At 45.0% G+C, this 25,416-nt stretch overlaps 1 protein-coding gene across 1 annotated transcript in view; it reads left to right on the top strand.

The window, feature by feature from the left end:
- Nucleotides 1-25,416, top strand: part of sptbn5 (spectrin, beta, non-erythrocytic 5) — a 309,201-nt gene that overhangs the window by 193,594 nt on the left and 90,191 nt on the right. Inside the window, exons 39-47 of the mRNA XM_063053435.1 lie at nucleotides 14,729-14,881; nucleotides 15,463-15,654; nucleotides 16,427-16,516; nucleotides 17,639-17,757; nucleotides 19,327-19,441; nucleotides 20,761-20,874; nucleotides 22,085-22,206; nucleotides 23,617-23,779; nucleotides 25,056-25,244. Coding sequence (XP_062909505.1) covers nucleotides 14,729-14,881; nucleotides 15,463-15,654; nucleotides 16,427-16,516; nucleotides 17,639-17,757; nucleotides 19,327-19,441; nucleotides 20,761-20,874; nucleotides 22,085-22,206; nucleotides 23,617-23,779; nucleotides 25,056-25,244 — 1,257 coding nt within the window. The remainder of the gene's footprint in view (nucleotides 1-14,728; nucleotides 14,882-15,462; nucleotides 15,655-16,426; nucleotides 16,517-17,638; nucleotides 17,758-19,326; nucleotides 19,442-20,760; nucleotides 20,875-22,084; nucleotides 22,207-23,616; nucleotides 23,780-25,055; nucleotides 25,245-25,416) is intronic.

Raw genomic sequence — 25,416 nt, 5'->3', positions numbered from 1 at the left:
TCAGTCTCTCCATAACAGAAACACAGAACCTAGTCTCTCCACAACATAAACACAGACCACAGTAATTTCACAGCAGAAACATGGACTGCAGTCTCTGCAAAACAGAAACAAACACCCAGGTCACTCAAACAAAGAAACACAGACCTCAGCTTCCCCATATCAGAAACACAGACACCACTCTCCCCAAATCAAACAGGGACCCCAGTTTCCCTATGTCAGAAACACAGACCAGTTTCCCCATAACAGAAACACAGACCCCCGTCTCCCTATAAAAAAACACAGACCCCAGTCTCCCTATAGCAGGAACACAGACCTCAGTCTCCCCACAACAGAAACACAGAACCTAGTCTCTCCACAACATAAACACAGACCACAGTAATTTCATAGCAGAAACATGTTATCTGCAAAACTGAAACACACACCCAGAACACCCAGAAGAAACACAAAACCCAGTCTCCGCCCAACAGAAACACAGACCCCAGTCACCCCACAACAGAAACACAGACCCCAGTCTCCGCCCAACAGAAACACAGACCCGTCGCCCCACAACAGAAACACAGACCCCAGTCACCCCACAACAGAAACACAGACCCCAGTCACCCCACAACAGAAACACAGAACTCAGTCTCCCCATAAAAGAAACACAGACCTCAGTCATTTATAGCAGAAACACAAACTTCAGTCTCTGTAAAGCAGAAACAAACACCCAGATCACCCAAAAGGAGAAATACAGACCTCACTTTCCCCATCTCAGAAACACAGACCTCAGTCTCCCCATAACAGAAACACAGAACTCAGACTCCCCAAAACAAAAACACAGATCTCTCTCTCCCTATAGCAGGAACACAGACCTCAGTCTCCCCACACCAGAAACACAGAACGCAGACTCCCCATAACAAAAACACAGATCTCTGTCTCCCTATAGCAGGAACACAGACCTCAGTCATTTCATAGCAGAAACACAAACTGCAGTCTCTGTAAAACAGAAACAAACACCCTGGTCACCCAAAAGGAGAAACACAGACATCATTTTCCCCATAAAAGAACAGACCTCAGTCTCCCCATCACTGAAAAATGCAGACCTCAGTCTCCCCACAACAGAAACACAGACCCCTGTCTCCCCACAACAGAAACACAGACCCCAGTCTCCCCACGACAGAAACACAGACCCCAGTCTCCCCACAACAGAACCACAGACCCCAGTCTCCCCACAACAGAAACACAGATCCCAGTATCCCCACAACAGAACAACAGACACACAGACCTCAGTCTCCCCACAACAGAACAACAGACACACAGACCCCAGTCTCCCCACAACAGAAACACAGACCCCAGTCTCCCCACAACAGAAACACAGACCCCAGTCTCCCCACAACAGAAACACAGATCCCAGTATCCCCACAACAGAACAACAGACACCAGATCCCAGTATCCCCACAACAGAACAACAGACACACAGACCTCAGTCTCCCCACAACAGAACAACAGACACACAGACCCCAGTCTCCCCACAACAGAAACACAGACCCCAGTCTCCCCACAACAGAACCACAGACCCCAGTCTCCCCACAACAGAACAACAGACACACAGACCCCAGTCTCCCCATAACAGAACCACAGACCTGTCTCCGTATAACAGGAACGCAGACCTCAGTCATTTCAGAGCAGAAACACGAACTTTAGTCTCTGCAAAACAGAAACAAACATCCAAATCACCCAAAAGGAGAAACACAGACCTCAGTTTCCCCATATCAGAAACATAGACATCAGTATCCCCACAACAGAACACAGACCACAGGCTCCCCATCACTGAAAAACACAGACCGCAGTCTCCCCATTGCAGAAACACAAACCTCAGTCTCCACATTACAGAAACACAGACTTTAGGCTTCCCATCAGAGAGAAACACAGATCCCAGTGTCCCCATATCAGAAAAACAGACCCCATTCTCCCCACAACAGAAACACAGACCCCAGTCTTCCAATATCAGAAACACAGACCTAAGACTCCCCATAGCAGAAACACAGACACTAGTCTCCCCATATCAGAAACACAGACCTCAGGCTCCCCATCACTGAAAAAACACAGACATCAGTCTCTCCACAACAGAAACACAGACCCCAGTCTCCCCACAACAGAACCACAGACCCCAGTCTCCCCACAACAGAAACACAGACCCCAGTCTCCCCATCACAGAGAAACACAGACCTCAGTCTCCCCATCACAGAGAAACACAGACCTCAGTCTCCCCATAGCAGAAACAGAGATCTCAGTCACCCCACAATAGAAACGGAGATCTCAGTCACCCCACAATAGAAACACAGGCCCCAGTCTCCCCATAATAGAAACACAGACCTCAATATCCCCAGAGCAGAAACACAAATCTCAGTCCCCCTATAATAGCAACACAGACCTCAGTCTCCCCATAACAGAAACACAGACCCCAGTCTCCCCTGAGAAGAAACACAGACCCCAGTCTCCCCATAACAGAAACACAGACCCCAGTCTTCCCATTACATAAGCACATACCTCAGTCTCCCCATCACAGAGAAACACAGACCCCAGTCTCCCCATATCAGAAACACAGACCTCAGGCTCCCCATACCAGAACACAGACCTCAGGCTCCCCATCACTGAAAAAACACAGACATCAGTCTCTCCACAACAGAAACACAGACCTCAATCGCTCCAAAACAGAAACACAGACCTCATTTTCCCCATAGCAGAAACAGTTATCAGTCACCCAATCACAGTGAGACAAAGACCTCAGCCTCCCCATAATAGAAACACAAACCTCAGTCTCTCCCATAACAGAAACACAAATCTCAGTCTCCCCAGAGCAGAAACACAGACCTCAGTCTTCCCATTACATAAGCACATACCTCAGTCTCCCCATCACAGAGAAACACAGACCTCAGTCTCCACATCACAGAGAAACACAGACCTCAGTCTCCCCATAGCAGAAACAGAGATCTCAGTCACCCCACAATAGAAACGGAGATCTCAGTCACCCCACAATAAAAACACAGGCCCCAGTCTCCCCATAATAGAAACACAGACCTCAATATCCCCAGAGCAGAAACACAAATCTCAGTCCCCCTATAATAGCAACACAGACCTCAGTCTCCCCATAACAGAAACACAGACCCCAGTCTCCCCAGAGAAGAAACACAGACCCCAGTCTCCCCATAACAGAAACACAGACCCCAGTCTTCCCATTACATAAGCACATACCTCAGTCTCCCCATCACAGAGAAACACAGACCCCAGTCTCCCCATATCAGAAACACAGACCTCAGGCTCCCCATACCAGAACACAGACCTCAGGCTCCCCATCACTGAAAAAACACAGACATCAGTCTCTCCACAACAGAAACACAGACCTCAATCGCTCCAAAACAGAAACACAGACCTCATTTTCCCCATAGCAGAAACAGTTATCAGTCACCCAATCACAGTGAGACAAAGACCTCAGCCTCCCCATAATAGAAACACAAACCTCAGTCTCCCCCATAACAGAAACACAAATCTCAGTCTCCCCAGAGCAGAAACACAGACCTCAGTCTTCCCATTACATAAGCACATACCTCAGTCTCCCCATCACAGAGAAACACAGACCTCAGTCTCCCCATCACAGAGAAACACAGACCTCAGTCTCCCCATAGCAGAAACAGAGATCTCAGTCACCCCACAATAGAAACGGAGATCTCAGTCACCCCACAATAGAAACACAGGCCCCAGTCTCCCCATAATAGAAACACAGACCTCAATATCCCCAGAGCAGAAACACAAATCTCAGTCCCCCTATAATAGCAACACAGACCTCAGTCTCCCCATAACAGAAACACAGACCCCAGTCTCCCCTGAGAAGAAACACAGACCCCAGTCTCCCCATAACAGAAACACAGACCCCAGTCTTCCCATTACATAAGCACATACCTCAGTCTCCCCATCACAGAGAAACACAGACCCCAGTCTCCCCATATCAGAAACACAGACCTCAGGCTCCCCATACCAGAACACAGACCTCAGGCTCCCCATCACTGAAAAAACACAGACATCAGTCTCTCCACAACAGAAACACAGACCTCAATCGCTCCAAAACAGAAACACAGACCTCATTTTCCCCATAGCAGAAACAGTTATCAGTCACCCAATCACAGTGAGACAAAGACCTCAGCCTCCCCATAACAGAAACACAAACCTCAGTCTCCCCAGAGCAGAAACACAAATCTCAGTCTCCCCAGAGCAGAAACACAGACCTCAGTCTTCCCATTACATAAGCACATACCTCAGTCTCCCCATCACAGAGAAACACAGACCTCAGTCTCCACATCACAGAGAAACACAGACCTCAGTCTCCCCATAGCAGAAACAGAGATCTCAGTCACCCCACAATAGAAACGGAGATCTCAGTCACCCCACAATAGAAACACAGGCCCCAGTCTCCCCATAATAGAAACACAGACCTCAATATCCCCAGAGCAGAAACACAAATCTCAGTCCCCCTATAATAGCAACACAGACCTCAGTCTCCCCATAACAGAAACACAGACCCCAGTCTCCCCAGAGAAGAAACACAGACCCCAGTCTCCCCATAACAGAAACACAGACCCCAGTCTTCCCATTACATAAGCACATACCTCAGTCTCCCCATCACAGAGAAACACAGACCCCAGTCTCCCCATATCAGAAACACAGACCTCAGGCTCCCCATACCAGAACACAGACCTCAGGCTCCCCATCACTGAAAAACACAGACATCAGTCTCTCCACAACAGAAACACAGACCTCAATCGCTCCAAAACAGAAACACAGACCTCATTTTCCCCATAGCAGAAACAGTTATCAGTCTCCCAATCACAGTGAGACAAAGACTTCAGCCTCCCCATAACAGAAGCACAAATCTCAGTCTCCCCAGAGCAGAAACACAAATCTCAGTCTCCCTATAATAACAACACAGACCTCAGTCTCCCCATAACAGAAACACAGACCCCAGTCTCCCCATAACAGAAACACAGACCCTAGTCTCCCCTTAGCAGAAACACAGAACCCAGTCTCCCCATAGCAGAAACACAGAACTGTCCTCACATAGCAGAAACACAGACCTCAGTCTCACCATAAGAGAAACACAGACCTCCACTTCCCCATAACAGAAATACAGACCCCATCATTTGGGAACAGGTCTTCATGGTGAGGACTTTTGGACCCTCAAACAGTTTAGGGTGATTGGCAATACCTGGAAGAGATTTGGACCCAAGGAAAGGTGCTGGGTGCCTGAAAGAGAGTCTCGGATCCGGTTCTCATCCACGGTTACCAACACCATCTCTCCAAGCAGCCAGGAGTCGTTTGTAGGGGAGAGGATCTTGTTACAAGACATACCCACCCATGCCAGCTTCCCAGGTACAGATGCTCCAACTCTCTGGAGTATAAATAGCAGGTGCATTCCCTTTAATGAATCAGGACAGTCCCACTAACTGGCAATCATGTTTTGGGAGCCAAGAACTGAGTATCTTAGGAGCACCTGAACAGAGCCTCAGTGCTCAATGGTAAGCCCAACCAGCAATATCATCTGCCGTTTTGTTTTGTGCTCAGTTCTCCATCCAGTTTCATACCGTGTTTCGATCCTAGCCTCAGATATTCCAGCATTTCAAGCCATCCTTGTCAAGGACTCACATCACAATGCCCTTCATAATTTTTACCACATCTATCAGATCTAACCATCAAACTGCTCCACTCCAAGGAAAGCAATCCCAGCCATCAATTCTCTCCTCACAGCTGAAACTTTCTATCCCAGGTTCCGAGTCACCTTTGCACCTCTCCAGTGCAATCACATCACAGAGAATTGTTCACTGCTCTTTTCTCCCTCTTGTGTGCAACAAAGGGGCCGTTATCTTCATCCTAGAAATTCTTTCCCATCATAGAGACGCAGGTTAAAGGAAGAAAATACCAAGCATACTCTGCAGGACAGTCTGCATCTGTGGGAAGAGAAACAAATCAAACAGAGTCTTCGTCCTGACATTAATTCTGTTTCTCTTCCCACAGATGCAGCCTGACCTGCTGAGTATGGACAGCAATTTGTTTTGTTCTAATCTTCGGTGTTCACAGATCTTCTTTGTGTGTGCTCTCCTGTTGATAGAAGCTGAGCTCATTCTTCCCCTTCCAGAGACAATCAAAATGACTTTATGTCATGGACTCTAAACCCCAGACATCATCAGGATAATTGTTTTCAGTCCAGCCTTGAAATTCTACCCCATGCCCAATGATTGGAGAACATGTCTAACGGAGAAGGAAGCGACTGTTAAAATTGTCCATGTAGTGCCCATCTGATAAATTATAATCAGACTTAAAAAATTATACACGGTTGTGTAATTAGTATAATTGTGTAAATAAGTGACAAAATTGTACAGAATACAAAATACAGGAACAAATTCTGAAAGGATTCATAATAAAGGAAAACTCAGAGTGAAATACAAGGCTAACTAAGAATGTAAACAGATAACAGATAATAACACTACGATGGATTCAAGCAATGTTTCCCAAATAGTTGTAAATCAACAATTGGGAGAAAAGCTCTTGAGGAAATTACAACACCAGCAAGTAGTACCTAGCAAATTATTGGAACCATAAGCTGACAAATCTCTGAATAGTGATGAACTTCACCCTAGTCTTAAATGAGTGCTGAGCAAGGTAGTAGATGTGTTGAGGGTTTTGATGTTTCAAACTTCCCCACATTTGGCAAAGGTTCCATTAATTTGGAAGAAAGCAATCTTTACTCAATTATTTTATTAAAAGTGCAGGAAACTTCAGGTCACTGAGAAAATATTCAAAGCTGTGAATACTGACGTTGTATCAAACACTTAGAAAAAATACAAAATAATCAAGCAAAGTCATAAACACGAGGAATTCTGCAGATGCTGGAAATTCAAGCAACACACATCAAAGTTCCTGGTGAACGCAGCTCAAGCAAAGTCATGATAGTATTGTGAAAAAGCAATCATGCTTGACCAGTGTACGGGAGGTCTTTGAACCAGCAATGTGCTGTGGATGAAGGGGAATTTGTGGATGTATTTTAGATTTCTAAAATGCATTTTCTAAGGTGCTACACTGGTTGATATTATGGAAAATGAAAGCTCAAGGTATTTGAGTTAACATTGCTGTAAGCAGGAGATTGGCTGCAAACAGGAAATAGAGAGTGTAAATGGATCTTTTTCTGGGTTGGTAAAATGCCACACCATAACGATCAGAACAGGGACTTCAACCTTTTCCAATTTATGTAAGTGACTTGGATGAGGGCACAAAGATATGCCATTTTGTCTGCTAATGACACAAAGGCAAACTAAGTTATAAGGGGGCTTCAGAGAGATATAGACAGATCATGTGAGTGGTCATAGATCTAACAAATGGAGCATAACTTGGGGACATATGAAATTGTGTATTTTGACAGAGAAATTATAAGGATGCTTCTTATTTAAATGATGAGAGGTTGTTGAGATGCAAAGGGATCTGGGTGGCCTAATGCTTGATTTGCAAAAAGGCAGGAATATAGGTTTTACAAGTATTGGCATTTGTTTATTATTGTTGCATGTGCTATACCGTGATACAGTGAAAAGCTTATCTTGCATACTGTTCATACAGATCAAATCATCAAGAACATACACACAGAAGGCTGCCAGAAGAGGGCCAGTAGCTTCATGAAGGACCCTACCCACCCTGCACATGGACTGTCAGGGGGGAGGCTACGTAGCATCCACACCAGGACCACCAGACTCAAAAACTGTTACTTTCCCCAAGTGGTAACACCTTCACCCACAAACCCACCCCTCCACACCACCACCTCCCACCCCCATCACCACTACTTCATATTTCCTGTCAGAGGCTCATTATGTTTCCACAGTCCTGGGCTTAGCCTCAGTTTATCAACATGCATTCAATCTATATATCTCTATCTATCTATCTGTCTACCTACCTATCTATATATTTATTTGTAAGTGTGTATATTTGTGAGTGTTTATACTTATCTTTAGTTATTGGGTGTTTTTTTGTGCTGCATTGGATCCTGAGTAACAAACTTCCTGTGTACTGGAAATAACATTAAATAATCTTGAATCTGGAGTCTATAATGTGCATTGAAGTAGAAGAAGGTAAAGGCAATAACAATAAAGTGTGAAAGCTACTGAGAAAGCACAGGTAAATAATAAAGTGCAAGGTGATAGAGAACATGGTTAGATTGAGAGGTCAAGGTTCCATCTTATTGTACGAGATAAAGAGGAATTAGAAATGGATAATTTGGAAAGTCAACAAAACGTGATTGTTCATTGAAAGAGGAACTGAATACAAAAGTAAGAAGGACATGAGAGAGATCACGCCTGGAGCACTGTGTAGGGTATTGATCTCCTTATTTAAAGAACGATGTTGGGAGCAATTCCGAGGTTTACTGGGTTCATTCTCACAACAGAGTAGGCTTGTATCGACTGTAGATCAGAAGAGTAAAGGGGAGAGGTGAATGAGGCATGTGAGATCCTGAGGGTCATAGAGTAATACAACACAGTAACATGCCCTTTGGCCCAGCATATCCGTGCTGGTCAGTCCCACTTGCCCACTGGACAGGAAAATGTGAAGATGTTGTTTTCTCAAGGGAAAACCTTGAATTCAGGATGACTATTTAAATATGAGGGCCTGCTCACAAATGAGGCAAAACTTTTTTTCTCGTGGGGCACCCTTACTCTTTGGAAATCTCATTATGAAAGACTGGTGGAAGCAGAGTTTTTAAATTTATTTAAGGTGCAGAGAGATACACTGATAAGCAAGTGGTTGATTGACAGGAAGCTAAGGTTGCAATCGAACTGCCTCATTAAACAGTGCATCAGGCTTGCCTTGGAGTGCAATGGCTTATTCCTGTGTGTTTGTGTGTGCAGCGTTTGCTTTGGATGTTGCCTTGATTATATCAGTGGTGCTCAATGATCTAGATGGTGGAGTACCCTGTTTCTGTCATGTATCCACAGTCTGCTGATCAGATCTATTTGATGACTTCATATGAATACTGTACTTACTTCACAAATCTAGATGAAGGTTGAAGCAAACAAACCACACTGCTGCCTTTTTTCCATTGAAGGAGTACAACTTTTCCTGACGAACAAGCCAAGTAATAAATAACAGTGACACTATTAGTAAGTCTGCTGATCTCTCCCTGGTGGCCTTCCCAATTTTAATGGTTGTGTTGAACAAATAATCCCTCTCCAGGCCTCTCTTGCTCCGATGTCACTTAGTCTGCTGGCCACCTGCCTTTCTGTGGCTTTTCTTTCTGCCTGGTTAGTGAGCACAATTGGGTGAGACAGTTGCCCCATCAATTCCATCCCGGGTCCATGATTCACCAGCAGGCCTGCCCATCAATTCACCTTGCATTTTCCAGTGCACAAAGACATCTCCTGATGTTCACAAAATTGGTAAGGTCTTGGGATAGCCTCACTGTTTCAGATTCACATGAATAGTGTGGTACTTGTCCATATAGTACAAACTGGCTTGCTGAGATGAATTGATCTTCAAACATATGGGGTGTTTTTTTCTTAAACTGGTGCAAACTCAGTTAAAAATACACTCATGATTCATTGATTTCCAAATTATTTCTGTGGAAAAATGGTAAGTAACATAACATTGCATTTACTGAAAATTGAATGAGTGCAGATGCTACAATTCTGAAATAAAGCCAGAAGTGCTGGAAATAATCAGCATGAGAGGAATCATCTGTTACTAGTTCTGGTGAAACGAGAGAGGGAGGGAACATCGACTCAGACCATGACAGGTCTGCGTCGGGCATTTTCATGCCTTACAAGGCGCAAGTTGGAAGTCTGTGTGAGGCGCCACTCCTCACACAGACTAGAGCAATGTGTGATTAAGAGAGATTGACCAGAAATGTTCTCTTACCTTTACTCATCACTGATGCTGCCTGACTTGCTGAATATTTCCGGGAGTGTTTTTCCACTATTTGTAATATTGCATTTAGCGTTTGTGGGTTAACATCTGCTTTTGCACGTTAACAGTGTTTTTGTGTATTTTTCTTGCTAACCAGATCTGAATTGGTTATAGTGGGTTTAAAGTACCATGTGTGTTAGGTTGAGATATTGTTCCAGTGTTACCAGGCAGAGCAATAGTTTGAAATACAATGTTACTTGTCTTCAGGAATCCTACCTGATATGTGACATAGCGCAATACAACACCTTTCTGTCAAATCCTTATTATCTTTAGTTAACAAGAACTATCAATCGCAGGTTTTAATTAACCTGGCATCAGTTATCACTTGCAAGAGTGCTCTGAATTTTCACCACACTCAGTTTTCAGAAACGCTTCTGAACACTAGTCCTGAGAGACCTGGCAATACCCCCAACCAGCAGCAATGGTTTCCTCTCTGCATCCTCATTTTTCCGTAACGTTTTTGAAAACTTAAATTGAATTACCCCTTACCTTTCTAAATTCCAAGGAGTTTGTTTCCAGTTTATGCGATCTCTCTCTTAACCGTGCAGCACTCTGGCTGATCTACCCCACACCCCCTCTGCATCCAGTACCGTATTTCCGAGATATGGTTCCCAGAACACTTCACAGTAATGCAGGACTATACACAGCAAGAAAATAACTTCTTCATTCCTTGGATTTAAAGGCCAATTTTCCATTAGCTTTAAATTCTGGACCATGATAATTTAATGATCTGTGTGAATGCACCCACAAAGATCTTTAGACCTCTGCTGTTTTTATATTTTAGCTACTAAGATAGTGCATTGTTCATCCTTTTCTTTTAGGCCTGGCCTGATGTGGGGTAAAACCGGATAGTTGAACAAATTGGGCTATTATGATGGGGTAAATATCTCTGTGGATGGTGGGATGGAGGTACGTCTTCCCTAAAGAAGGTGTAAAATGCTCCTTGGTTTGGCTAGCCTGCAGGTCACCCTTTGTGCAAGGTGTAACACTTGCTTAGACCCTGATCAGGGTCATGTGAAGCCCTGGGAGGTGGTGGATGGTCATATGAGCAGCTACTCCATATCACATCATGGTTACGCAACCACTGACGGCAGGCAGACAATCACGGAAGAGTATTGATAAAGGTTGTGGTCACCCATCTTGTAAAGACACTGCCCAGAAGAAGGCAATGGCAAACAGCTAGTGTACAAAAATTTGCCAAGAACATTCAAGGTCATGGAGACCATGATCACCATGTCATACAATACGGTATAGAACGACGATGATGAAGTATCTCTGACCTATCAGTGGTATGATCTGTTATTTATAGAGGATAAATATCTCACAGTGAAGCAGGAGTAGAGTTTGTCTGCAAGGGTAACAGTCACTGGGCAGGAGTATGAGGCAGGTTAATACAAGGGAAAAGTGTTAGTAGCTTGTGCATAACTGGATGGACATCGGAAGCATTGTTGCATTGTAGCTGCTGTTGTAGTGTTGTAGGTGGTGTTGTAGCATTGTAGGTGGTGTTGTAGTGTCGTAGGTGTTGTAGCATTGTAGGTGGTGTTATTGTGTTGTAAGCGGTGTTGTAGCGTTGTAGGTGATGTTACAGCATCGTAGGTGTTGCAGCATTGTTGGTGGTGTTGTAGCATTGCAGATGGTATTGTTGAAAGACCGAGCAGTATAGAATTATAAACAGCTGCATTCACACAACAACCATCAAGCTTTGCTCAAGCCTTAGGAACAAATTACTGATCGGGTGCTTCCTGATGTGCAAAGCAGCAGCAGTGGTTTCAGTAGCTGATAGCTCAGCTCTGATCCCCATCGTGGCCCAGGTTGTTTTTCCCATTTACTCACTGTATCGGTGCAGCTTTTAGTCTGAAACGAAACTGCAGAGTGTGTTTCCACCTGCACTGATCCCTATCCAACACTCAATGTTTCCACGGGTAGTGCTCCCTTACACCCCTCAGGCTCAGCCTGTTCAGGGAGGGCACCACAACCCTTATCAAAACCAAGTAAACATTTCAATATAATTTGAAACACTAGAGATAATATCACCAAAAAGAAACTACAAAGGAATCAAATGAAATAAGAGACATCAAAGACTGCAGATGCTGAAATCTAGAGAAAAAAGAAAACAAATTACTGGAGGAATCAATACATCAGGCAGCGTCTGTGGAGGGAAATGAACAGTCAACAGTTTGGGTCAAGACCCTTCATCTGGATGTTGTAGGATTGTATGTCATGACATAGTTGTTATACTTTTACAATCTTACAAGGTTTTTATCTCTGAACAGTATTTGTAATGTTATTTCCCATGCAATTATTGCTAACCCTGGTTCTGAGCACAACTCACTACAGTGACCCACTGAAGGAGTCAGGCTTCATCTGATCAGATCTGTCTGCAGTTCTCCTGCACAGATAGATTGATACTTTATTGATCCTAAAGGAAATTTCCATGTTGCCAAGGTTACAACCTGAACATCAACCCACCTTTAAATAACATAAAATTATTTCCAATGTGACGATTGTTTGATCCATGTCCTCTCCTTTGATTGTCCCTCCTGTTTCCCCTCATAACCCTACCCACACTAACTATTTCTGTCCATATTTTGAAATTGCATTCACTAAGGTTGAATCATTTGCTGATGTGAACAATTTTTCTCTGTTTCATCATCATCATAATCGTGTGCTGTGTCATATGACGTGGCCGATCATGGTCTTTATCAAGACCCCTCGGAGATCATCTGCCTGGCGCCAGTGGTCACATAACTAGGATGTGTGCTAGGCACCGGCTGCTCATAGGATGGGAGGGCAGGGCTACACCTTGCCAAGGGATACCTGCAGGCTAGCGGAGGGAAGGAACTCCTTACACCTCCTTTGGTAGAGACATGAGTCTCTATCCTCGCCACGTGAGTCTAGACCTGCCATGATCTTTACCACCTCTGTCATATCTTCTCTGGAGCCCCTTTGATTGCCCTAGTTTAACCTAGGCCCCCTACTGGTCAGGGTCAACAATGAATGCTGTGTCCCAGCTGTCCACGTTCGATACGCAAGCCAGGGCAGTACGATATGGAGAGCAAGCAGTTAATCATGCAACTGACATTACCCCCCGCCCGCCCCCACTTCAGCTGAAGAATCCAAAACAAGGGCAGAGACCAGTGGCATTACAGGAGCTACGAGTCAGCGTTGAACTCAACGTAGGACTGCCTTCGGGATTCCAGCTTCAGACTTTTCCCTGGGATTCACTCCCCAAGCCTTCCCCATGAAGGGTATGGCCACAGGGCAGCAGAGGTCTGAGATCAGAGTTTTCCTTCTCCCGGATAAGCTGCCAACCATCTGCCCGAAGTGAATGGCTTTAAGCCTTTGGCCCTTCTCCTGTCAGTACAAACAGCTCTGCCTGGCTCTAGATAAGCCATGCACAAAGGCCAGGAGCTGGACTTGGTTGTCAGAGGTTATTTGAGACACACGCCATTGGGAGCATTTACTAGATAGTTGGAGTTGATCCCCAATACTCCACCACCAACCCCTCATGAACCCTCCCCCCCCAGCTATGAGAACCTGAAGGAACCCCAGTTTAGCCATGTCTAACCTGATAATCCAAGCTCCTTATTCCTGGATCCATTAGGCTTCTCTGTGTCCTCTCTAGACTTTCACATATCCCCTTTGATGTTATAAGACAGAAGAGCAGAATTAGGCCATTCAGTCCATCAACCGAAGTGAATGCAGACTGACCTGATTTAATTGAGACACAAAGGACTGGGGCTGCTGGAATCCAGAGTGGAAAGCCAGCAGCTGCAGGAACTCTGGGTCAGGAAGAAAGGGTCAGCATTTGGGTCAAGACTGCTTTAGGACTGAGAGTGTTGAGTGGATAGAGCCAGTCTCTGTGGCCATCTCCACCCCATATGTCCATTAATCTTTCTGTACCTGGATCCACCCATTTCTCACCCTTCCCTCTCACCTCTTTATACCAGCATTCTACCCTACACACTCTCAGCCATGATGCACAGTCTTGACCCAAAACATCAACCATCCTTTGTCTGCACAGATGCTGCCAGACCCCCTCATTTCCTCCAGCAGATTGCTTTCTGCACTTGATTTCATTGACACTTTGATGCACTTTAGGATGTTTTGCTACACTGAAGTCCTTGTTAATGTTGAAGTAACTGAGATGATTTTTATTGGTAAATTAAAAGGCAAGGGGCAGTTCAGCATAATCTTCAGATATAGAAAGGGAAAGTACAGAGAAAATCCAGTTGAATCTTGAGCTAAGTTGACCTTAGCATTCAAAATTACTTACATACTTACTGCCTGTTATGCCACTGATGTTGAGGGCAGTAATGAAGGTCCTCCATGTCTGCCTGTCCTTGGTCCATCACACTCAGATGTAAGAGTACTCTTCATTGCTGTTTCTATAACAGTTTTGTTTGACCAGTCAGGCTTGTTAGCCCTGAGCTGAGCTCACAAACCTGGAGGACTGGTGGACCACTCTTGGTATGGCCTCTACCCTTTGACCTGATTGGCATGGGTGACCCTACCAAGATCCTAACTCCAGCCAACATAGCCCTCGGGGCCAGTGAGACACATGGGCCTCCAGACCATGACAAGGTTGTGGGTTTCTTGGAGGAGCATTCAAAATATTGGTGTATAATTACTAAACAGGAGAGAGCAAGGGAATGGAGGAGTGCATAATGATAGTCCAGAGAATGACCACAATTGTGTCAAGATACACCCCTTGCTCTGGCCTACCACTTCAGCCTGCTGCCATTTGTTTTTTTAGGAAGAAGACTGGATCACAGAAAGGATGCAGAAGTTAAAGGACACCTCTACAGACATCAGTGACCTGCAGGGAAAACTGAAGCTGTTGCAGAAACACCAAACCTTTGAGGCTGAAATCATGGCCCACCAGGCCATTATTACAAGTGTTACAGAGGTCAGGATTTTCTTCCATCGTCCATGTGAGAACCTAGTTACCTTTCCATGGCAAGGTCCCTGCTGCTCCTCTCTGGCATCGCTTATGTGACACCCTCTACCTTGATGAACACTTCTAGTTCAGTTAGTGTTGTTCATGCCTAGACCTTGTACCCAGCCCAAGGTTACAATTGCAGCTGTTTCCATAGAGTAGCAGATCAGCCTTGTTTCTGACACGGATAAGCAGCCCAATATAGAGTAAGGAAAATCCTTACATCTTCTCCACCTGTACAGTCCACAATGTTTCTCTGTTTATAGAGATGCAATAGAATCCCTACGTCTTGTTGTAAATCCCTCTGTAAAATTCCTATGTTTGGCTTCTACCACAGAGACCTTCCCATCTATTATCAATGGCCTATTGGGTAGCCCCCTCACCCCTGAGTCAGAAGATTGTGTGTTCTAGTTCCCAGTCCTGAGATTACAGTTGTGAATCAGTGCTCCCTGTATCTGTGGTTCTTCTTATGGTGTCTATCAGTGTTATATATTTACCTAGCTTTGAGGGTGTTCCCCTAACTATGCTCCTTGTATTTTGCGACCTTAAAGATGGGCGAGTTGCTACTATCTGGACATCATCCTAAATCCAGTGAAATCCGCCGTAGTATGAGGCAGCTGCTGGAGCGCTGGGAGCAACTGAAGGTGGCAGTGGCAGTGCGTGGTAAAATGTTGGAAGAACACCGGGATTTCCTGGAATTCCTGCAAAAAGTCGATCAAGTTGAAGCATGGATCAGAGATAAGGTAAGGGTGGTGGGAATTCCTTGTAACTTTTAGTTCTTCAGCTTCCTGGTGGGGATCCATAGCAATTCTTGGGTGGAGACAAGGATTCACAGAAGCACAATCCTCATAGCACACTCAAGTTCTTGGGAATCACAAGCTTAGCCTCTAGGTTAGATATACTTAACTGGAATGGTTGTGACTGGCTAACCCGAGCTCTGGGCAAAATGTCCCACTATTGTACAAGCATTCAGTGTTACTGGGGCTTTAAGTAGATTGCTACACACTTGCCTCTTGGTTCTCATCAAAATGTTTTAAATACTGTATTTGATTGCTTGTATTTTGGGCTCTATATGCAGAAAATTGGTCGGAAAAGAAAAGTATTTGTCCTGGGAATGGTAGCAGAACCTGTGACAGTAACTAAAATGCAACGTTGCGGTGAGGAAAAGGGAAAGAGCTAAAGGCAGGTTGCTTTTCATATACTTGTGAGCCTTTGGCTGTAGAATTAACACCCTGGGTGGACCACTTATCCTCTCAGCTTTCAGGAAGAGCTAATTGGGACTGTCCATACTGTGACCATCCCACTTCTGACTCAGTTGTGATAGAAAATGCATTTTATTCACTGAATGACAACTTAATCTACTATAATAAAAGCAGAAAAAGCTGGAAATACTCATTAAGTCAGGCACTATTTGTGCAGGAAGATGCAGTGATGTGTTGCAAGTCAATGTTACTTCATCAGAACTGAATTTCTTACACTTATCATTGCACTGTGTTTCTTTTTGTCTGCTAACAGGAGGTGATGATCAATGTGGGTGATGTTGGCAAAGACTATGAACACTGCTCACAGTTACAGAAGAAGCTCAACAAGTTCCATGGAAGAGGGGTAGGTGCAGGCTTCAGTGCATCGTTTCATAGCAAGTGTGGCCACTCCTCTGTTTACTAAACCTTATCAGCTGGTAAGGGCAGCTCAACGGTGCACCAGTTGGCAGACTCACAGAGACCTGGAGTTGACCCATGTGGAGATCACACAGTCTCATGGGTTTCCTTCCACACCAGACAGGTTAATTAGCTGTTGTATATTATCACACAGGATAAGTGAAAAGAAAGGATTGAAAGGAAGACAGTGGGCATGTGAGGGAGGAGTTGTGGGGCTTTGGGAAATGGGATCGAATGGAATTCACACAAAAAGCACTGGAGGATTTCCGCAGGTCAGGCAGCATCTATGGAAGGAAATGGACATGTGATGCTTCGGCCCAAGAAGCTTCATCTGGAAAGAAAGAGGAGAGCGTTGCTCAGTTGAGAACCAGTATAGTCTCTTCCTGTGTCAAGTATTCCATTCAGAAACGTGGGTCAACAGGGTAACGCACGCCAATGTTCAGTGGTTTTCCTACCTGCTGCACCCAGCAAGCAGCAACAAACATAGATCAGGAAGAGAGCTGGATACATCTCTAACTCTCACTATGATGCCCCACCAAACTCCACCTTGTTCCTCTCTTTCAGCTGTTGTGAACCAGGTACCAATGAGTGATGCATTCTTGAGAGAAGCTGACCTACAGCATGTGTTCTCCAGTCACTGTTTACTTCTGAACAGTTAGCTGAATATGTGGGGTGCAAGTACAGTGATGACTGGAGCGATCAGGGTTCGGTGAAGTTCAAGTCCCGTGATTTGTTTAACCAGATATCTCAGTGGTATCCTCTGGGATTGGGAAATTGAGGGCAGTGATCAGCTTAGTAGAGTCTGCTCATTGAGACCCTGTCAATGACCATGTCAGTCATTGGAAGTATACTGTTGCTGTCCCTCCTTGTGTGAAACTTAAGCAGTTGCCATCTAACTGGGGGGGGGAGGGGAGCAGTATTACAAAATACCTTGTTCATCTTCTGAAAAATAAGAATAGGGGAAATATCCAGGAGCTCAGCATCAATGACATTTCTTTACAAATGACCCATGTCAGGGGATGGATCACTTGCTATTCCGGTATTGACCCAAGTCTGTGATCTCCCACAGGACGTGACAGTGGACGATGCTCACATCCGGACCATCAACAGCCTGGCCACCCACCTGGAGAGGCAGAATAAAGATGATGTCCCAACGGTTCTCCGACGCAAACAACAGTTGAATGAAAGGTTGCTCTGCCTCCCTCACATTTTGTTTGCAAACAAGCTGTCAGAGTCTGCAGAAAAGCTTACCACATACCCATTAGGATCCTACCTTACCTTGTCTGTGCTGAGATAGCTATTAAGCAACTTTGGTTGACCTTAATTAGGGTGGGGATGTAGTGGAAGGGAATTAGAGAGGAGCTCTGTTCCTAATTGCAATCCAGTAACCAGCTCCAGAAAGCAATCGCATGTGGTTGTTGGGTGATGACTAGGTGTGACTCTCCCCGTGGTCATATATGACCGTGCTGAAACATCCCAGTTCAGAAACTCTGATTTTTCTAACCCTAGAGTATAAACGGAGGATGGAGAGTAGAAACAGGCATTTAGTCCTGTCATTCAATAACATTATTGGCTCATCTGATCTTGGCCTCAAGTGCTCTCTTTTTCCTTGCTTAATTCCAGGAGATGTCTGCACAGTCCATAATCAGAGTATTTTTATGGAACTGTCAACTGTTTTCAGATGAACTCCAGAGAGCAGACTGGGCCATCAGCCGAGCAGATGCCACCTCTCCTAGTGCCCAGTGATTTATTAGAAGTGCAGAGTTTCTCTCTGCCAAAGGCAGGCAAGTGTATTCAAACAGGAGCCAGAGACCATATGATCATAGTTCACATTGTTAACACTTCCTGAGCAGGGGCAGAGGGCTTCAAATGCACCCCAGCTACCCACAGCTGGCAGTGCAGAGATTCACCAAGCTGGATTATTTTGAGGGAGCAGTGAGCAATTAAGGTCTAAGCTGCCTGCAGTTTAGAATTAGACGTGATCTTGTAGCGACTAAGAGCTTTATCAAGGTAGATACAGAGAGGATGTTTTCACTGGTAGGAAAATCTGAAACAGAGCCATGGAATCAGGTTTTTATAAAGGCCGGTGAATGTCTGGAATTCTCCTCCCCAGAGAACACTGGATGTGGGGTCATTAAGAATGTTCAAGGTTGAGATCAATAGATGTGTGGAATACAGGAGAACAGCCTTTGGGAAATCAGCCAAGAAACGGGCTGACATCAGCCACGATCTTTTGAACGGCAGAGCAGACTGAAAGGCAAGATGACCAACATCCTTGTATTGTTACACAGTGTTAGAGATGCAAAGGCAAATCCAAGTAATTAATTCTGTTCACTTTCAAGAAGGGAAAGGGAAATTACAAAAATCCACCTTCTAGATTCACAGTACAACTTCCACTTAGATTCTATTTTTTCCCTGTGACGAACCCTATTGTGGAATCTCCCCAACCTCTTCATGCCTCATCACCATGCTCTCCCTCTCCCTCTGTCCCCCATCCCACTCCCTCCTTCACCCTCTTGTCACTTCCTCTCCCTCATCCCTCTCTTTGCCACAATCCCCTCCCTCCCTGCAACCCACAATGTCTCTGCCCTGCCTTCCTTTTCTACTTCCCCTGTCCCCACATTCCCTGCCCCATTCTCCTTCAGTCATGCCTGTTGTTCTCTACCCCATGAAGGCAAAGTGAGGAAGAGATCTATTGTCTCACTCTCCATTCTCGCTTGCCGGTTCCAGCTTGTCTTACCTACTGATTCCTTTCAGGTGGAACAAGTTCCAGGGGAATTTGAACAAGTATAAGAAACAACTGGCTGCTGCTTTGGAGGTTCATGCCTTAATCAGAGAAATGGATGAAATTAAAGAAAGAATGGATGAGAAGGTGAGAACCGTGTGACTGGATCGTGCCCGATCTCTGTCAGCTGGGAGCAGCACCCACCCACAGACTATAACCACATTTGTTTTATATTCATTCAAGGAAGGTGAGCTTGGCAGCCTGAGCCAGCTTTTAATTGCCCATCTCAAGTTGGTCTTGAAAAAATGGCTGTGAGCTGCCTTCTTGAATTGCTTCAGTCCTTGAGGTGTGGGTAAGTCCACAACACTGCTGGGGAGTCACTTCCAGGATTTTGACCCAATGAAGGAACAGTAATACATCTCCAAGTCAGAGAGGTGTATGGCTTCAAGGGCAATTTCCAGGTCTCAGTGTTCCCATGTCTTTGCTACCATTTTCCTTCAAGCTGGTAGAGGTCATGGCTGTGGAAGGAGCCTTGCTGCGTTGTTGCAATGTTTCCTGTAGCTGGTAAAAACTGCTACTGCGTGTCAGTGAATGGGGTGCCTGTCAAACAGTCTCTTCTTAAGTGTTGTTAAAACCAAACTCATCCACGCATGTCGAGAGCATTTCATTACGTGTATAAAGACGTCGTGTGAGGCAAGACCAAAAATTATCTAGTTACCTCTTGCATGTGGGACATGGACCCGCAGTTGCAAAGAACACAGAAGATCCCCCACATCCATTGACGAGGATGGTGCTAGTTTCTGAGTTCTACTTCACACCATGTTGTGTAGCAAGGCTCCTAGGGCTTACTGTTCCACCAGAGCAAGGAAAATGGAAGAGGTGGTTTCCCTTCCCCTGTTGTTACAGTAAAATGTCCTCTGGTTTTGTTATTCTAGGGTGGTACAGTCATGTGGAGCTTAATGTAAGGCTACTACAGCACCAGCAAATGGGGTACAGTTCCCACCACTGTATGTTCTCCCCGTGGCCGGGAGGGTTAGCTCCCACACTCCCAATGTGCACAGATTGGTTTGATCACATGGGTGACGCTGGCTCCTTGGGCCAGAAGGGCTTGTTACTGTACTATAATAGGTTTAGCTGTAGAGATACAGCTCAGTACCAGGTCCTTCCTGCCCCCCAATCACACCCATGTGACCAATTAACCTACTGACCTGTACATCTCTGGACTGTGGGAGGAAACCAGAGCACCCAGAGGAAATCCACACGGTCACGGGGAGAATGTACAATCTCCTGACACGCAGCAATTACTCGCTGGCATGTAAGATCATTATGGTAACTGCTATGCTACCATGCTATCGCCAAATCTCAAAATAAATCCGTCTTGTCAACATACTCTGGTTTAGGTCCTTTCATTGGCCCCCATGGCAAGTATCACAACACCAGCTGAAATTGTCCATTTCTTTTGACAGAGTTTGATGATGCAAGGACTTGACTATGGCCGGGATGTGGAAAGTGTGGAAAAGCTGATAAGGAGACATAAAGAAACTGAACTCGAAATCAAAGTTATCTGGGACAAGACAGAGGTAAATTCTGACTGCTGAGTCAAAGATGGAGTGAAGATAGCCTTGGGGCCTTGGTTCCAAAGAAAAATGCCCCCCTTTTTTTACCCAGTACTTCTCTCTCCCCCATATCTGAGAAGTGGTTCCACAATGGCCAGCAAATTGTCCATCTGAGTATTCTGCAAGTTTGACTTGAAAGTGAATGTCAGCAGAGGGGATCATCACAGCAGACTTGAATATTAACCTTACCTGATATATATTAACCACCAAAATCTACAAATGAAGAACACATCTGTGTATTCCAAACCACTCCTTATCTAATTACGTACTATTGAAATGCAGGGAATGTGGTCTACAGAAGACACTTCTGTACCACAAGGTCCCGCAATTAGCAGTGTGATAAGTACAGGGTCATTGGTATGAGGTGTTAGATATTGGCCTGAACATAATGTGTCATAGTGTCCCTTAACCTGAGAGAGCAGACAGTCTCTATTTAATGTCTTACTCAAAAGGAAGTACCAGCAAAATACACTACCTACTCTCTCGGCCCACAAATATATTTACGTAGATTTATCCCCCAGTGGGACCTGAAACCACAAACCACTGGCCAAGAGAGTTACCAGTGAATCGTGGCCTGATTATGTTTCTGGTAAAAAGCCTCAGTCAGTGGCGACACAAATATTTGCTGAGAAGGCTCAGTTTAGTGTGTGCTGCCAGTACAATTCCCTGCCAATATTGCAGTTTCTCATTTCCTCCTTTGACACTGGATTCCAACCATGGTCTTGAGATCCAGTGTGAACAATTATCATTAACTGAGGGGCAGCAGAACTCCCCTCAGACTCCTGCCCACATGATCTAGCATTTTGTTGTCAATTGATGAGGTCAAGGCTGGGAAAGGAATTTCTTTCATTTTCCTCTACCCTTCCCTCTTTAATCAATACTGCCTGTATAACTAGTGTGGGAACAGCTAAGGCACCAAAAGGCCAAGTATGAAATAACCTCGTACTGTGCAAGGGTGGGATTGCAGTCATGGGCCCGTGTACAGTGCTGTGTACACTGACTCCTGTTGCGTTCGAGTGGGGAGGGGCAGGGGGTACAGCACTGGGCCCGTGTCCTGTACACTACCTCATGCTGAGGATGATAACCCTGTGTCTGCATACCCCACTTCCTCTGGAGCTGAGATCCGACTAGAACTGTACAGCCATTAACTTGCTTGTTTGTGTATCTGAACTAGGCACTGGAAGCTGATGCTCGGCATCTGTGCGAGTGTCACTTTCCACTATCAGACAAGCTCAGCCTGAAGAATGCTGAGATGCAGGACAGCTGGTTTCAGCTAAAGGAGAAAGCCAAGCAGCGGTGAGTACCTACCCCAAAGTACAGATACACAGAGAGGGCAATCATTTTCTGTCTTTTCATGCCTGTAGGAGCTGAAAACTGGCAAATGATTCTTGAAAACAATATCAGGAACATGGCAGCCACATCATGCTACACCCCTCCTCAGTCCACCAATCAGCTTGTTGCTTTTTGCTTTCCTCTCCTCGCTATGATGGCCAATCACATCTATTCTCTCTCAAAATGGCGACAACTACTTCCCTTGCTCGATGCTTCTCGACCTGCTGATTCCTTCCAGCAGATTGTGTGTTGTTCCTGTTTGCAGTACCTGGAGATGCTTCTGTCTCTCTAGACATGATTTTCTCTACTTTTACTAAATCTCTTCCCAAGGAGAATGAACCCTTTTTCTCCTACCTTACATCATCAGCCAAACAATTTCATTTCTGGAACCATGCTGATCAATTTTTTTTCTTTCCTCTCCCTATGCCCTTTCCATTCTGTCCCCAGCTGGTGTATTTGTACTGTGTCTGAGCCAATGTAGCTTCGTTACTGTTACTCTGTGCCTGTATCATCCCACGTGCTCACAAAATGCCCTATCACTTTCCACATCTGTACTCAGGTCTTTCTTCCTGAGCATCCTTCAACCCATCTTGTTTCTCATGTAAATGAGCATTCTAAAAAAATCTGCAGATGCTGAAGATCTGAAACAAAAACAGAAAATGCTGGGGAAACACAATGGATCAGGCAGCATCTGTTGAAAGAGAAATAGTCAAAGCTCCCAATTCTCTTCTGCTGAAAACACATTTTCATCTCTCTTTTTCTCAATTCTGATGAATTATTGCCAATCTGAAATGTTCAAAGCTCTACTTTCTGCAGACACTGCCTGATCTGCTCAGTGTTTCTGGAATTCTATGAAATTCTTTATTTGAAATTGTATCACTTTGTTCGTTCATTATGTGCTGTGTCATATGACGTGGCTGATCATGGTCTTTCCATGATCATGATTGTTCTTGGCAAATTTTTCTACTGAAGCGGTTTTCCATTGCCTTCTTCTGGGCAGTGCCTTTACAAGATGGGTGACCCCAGCCATTATCATTTCTCTTCAGAGATTGTCTGCCTGGCGTCAGTGGTCACATCACCAAGACTTGTGATATGCACCAGCTGCTCATATGATCATCCACCACCTGCTCCCATAGGTTCTCGTGACCTGATTTTATTTTGTGGGAAGAGCTGGCTGCTAAGCAGGGGCTACACCTTGACCAAGGGTGACCTGCAGGCTAGCAAAGGGAAGGAACACCTTATACCTCCTTTGGTAGGGAAGTTACCTTCACCCCACCACCCTTGTATCACTGTATTCAATTTAATCTGCCACCAGTGTCCTCTTGTTATTTTTCTCCACACTGTTAAGCTTCTGCTGATTTCTTTCTTTTCCAGAAAGGAGAAACTAGAAGCTTCATACCAGCTTCAGAAGTTCAACAGAACACTCCGAGAGCTGCTGGACTGGGCACAGTTGGTGAAATCTCTGATGGGAGAAGGGAGACTGCCAAAGAGTAAACAGGAAGCTGAGAGCATGCTAGAGGAGCACCAAGAGAGAAAGGCAAGATCACAGCCCAGGAAGCTGATCAGACTATCTCAGTGCACCATAACCAAACAATACAGCTAAGGAATGGGCTCTTAGCTGAACATAATAAATACTGAATTAAACTACATCTATCTGCCTATACGTGGGCTATGTCCCTCCATTCTCTGTCTGTGCATGTCCTTATCTACATGTCTGCTTCTATCACCACCCAAGGAAGCACCTACCACTCCCTGTGCAAAAGAAACCGCCCCCCTCCCCCCCATCTCACCTTAAAGCTTTGCACTCGTTCTTTGACACAGCCACCCTAGGAAAGATCTCTGATCTACCCTGTCCATGCCTGTCATAGTTCTATAAATCTCTTCAGCCTCCAACGTTCCAGAAAATAACACAAATTGTCCAAACTTTCTTTACAGCACACGTCCTCCAATACAGGCAACATCCTGGCAAACTGTTTTTCTGTAGCCTCTCCAAAGTCTCCACATTCTTGCTGTAATGAGGTGACTAAATGATGTTGGTAATGATGGCGTGCTTGTTGGGGGTCTGACACCATCCTGGGACTGCCTCACAGGACTGTCCCGATTCACCCAGAGTTAGTTCCTTTAACAACGTGAGTTATCAGATCATGACTTGTTTCAATGCAGCTGAAAATGTGCTTTGCCTTCCTTCAAACACAGATACTAAGGTACTGTGGGCGCTGAAGCAGGAAGAAACATATCCTGCATTTCTGGGTTTGTTTCATTCAACAGTGAAGGAGAAAAACTGGTGCAGAGAGAGACAGAATAGCACTGAGATTGACAGGAACATTGCTTAAACTCAAGGCTGCCTGGAGAAGGAATAAAGCAAACAGCGTATTGGCACATGTGGCTACAATGGATGGCGTAGGGAAGGAGGGCTGTGGGAGTTCAAGAGAGAATCTACACAGGTTGTTCTGTGGCTCAATGCTACAGTGCACATTGCTTGTACTGTATTGTAGCGCAGTTCCTATGGAGAGCGTACAGAAAAGGACAAGAGTGTTGTCAAATGTAATGGAGATGAGCTGTGAAGAACAATTGGAAAAGACTGGAATAGTGGCGAAAGTGTAGAATTATTGGAGAGTTAAAATGTATCGTCTACAACAGTCGGAAGATTCCCACATTCCCACTTTCCATCTGTTTTACTTCATGGGAAATAGTGGTGTTGCTGGTGGAAATAACCTTTAAGAAATGTTGGTGTGTGTTCATGTGCAGTCGTGTGTCTTTGTGTGTGCTTGTGTGCATTTGTGAATGTCACCACCTTTGTTTCTACCTTTCAGACTGAGATCCAAGCTAGAGAAGAGCGTTTTGATGCTGTGAGGAACGTTGCTGTTGAGCTAGTAGCTGCAGGACACTATGCATCACTGGACATCAAGCAGTCCCTTTCCAAGGTGGAGGAAACCTGGACAACTCTAAGTGAGGCCTGGCGCGATCGTAGCAACAAGCTGGCAGAGGCATTTGATTTACAGGTACTGGCAAGGCAGTGCAGCGTGCCAACTGTATTCACCTTCTCCAGTATATTCAGGGGATTCACCTAACGGCAGAAAACTTCCTGCAAATTAAAGATAAACATTCTGCATTTTATATAAAGGCTAAAGACCCTGACCTATGCAGCTGGACCAGATAATATTCCCGTGACAG

The sequence above is a fragment of the Mobula hypostoma genome, chromosome 1 (genome assembly GCF_963921235.1).
Source record: "Mobula hypostoma chromosome 1, sMobHyp1.1, whole genome shotgun sequence".
Lineage (NCBI taxonomy): Eukaryota > Metazoa > Chordata > Chondrichthyes > Myliobatiformes > Myliobatidae > Mobula > Mobula hypostoma.
The sequence above is the reverse complement of the archived record's forward strand: the minus strand, read 5'-3'. Positions and strand labels throughout refer to the sequence as shown.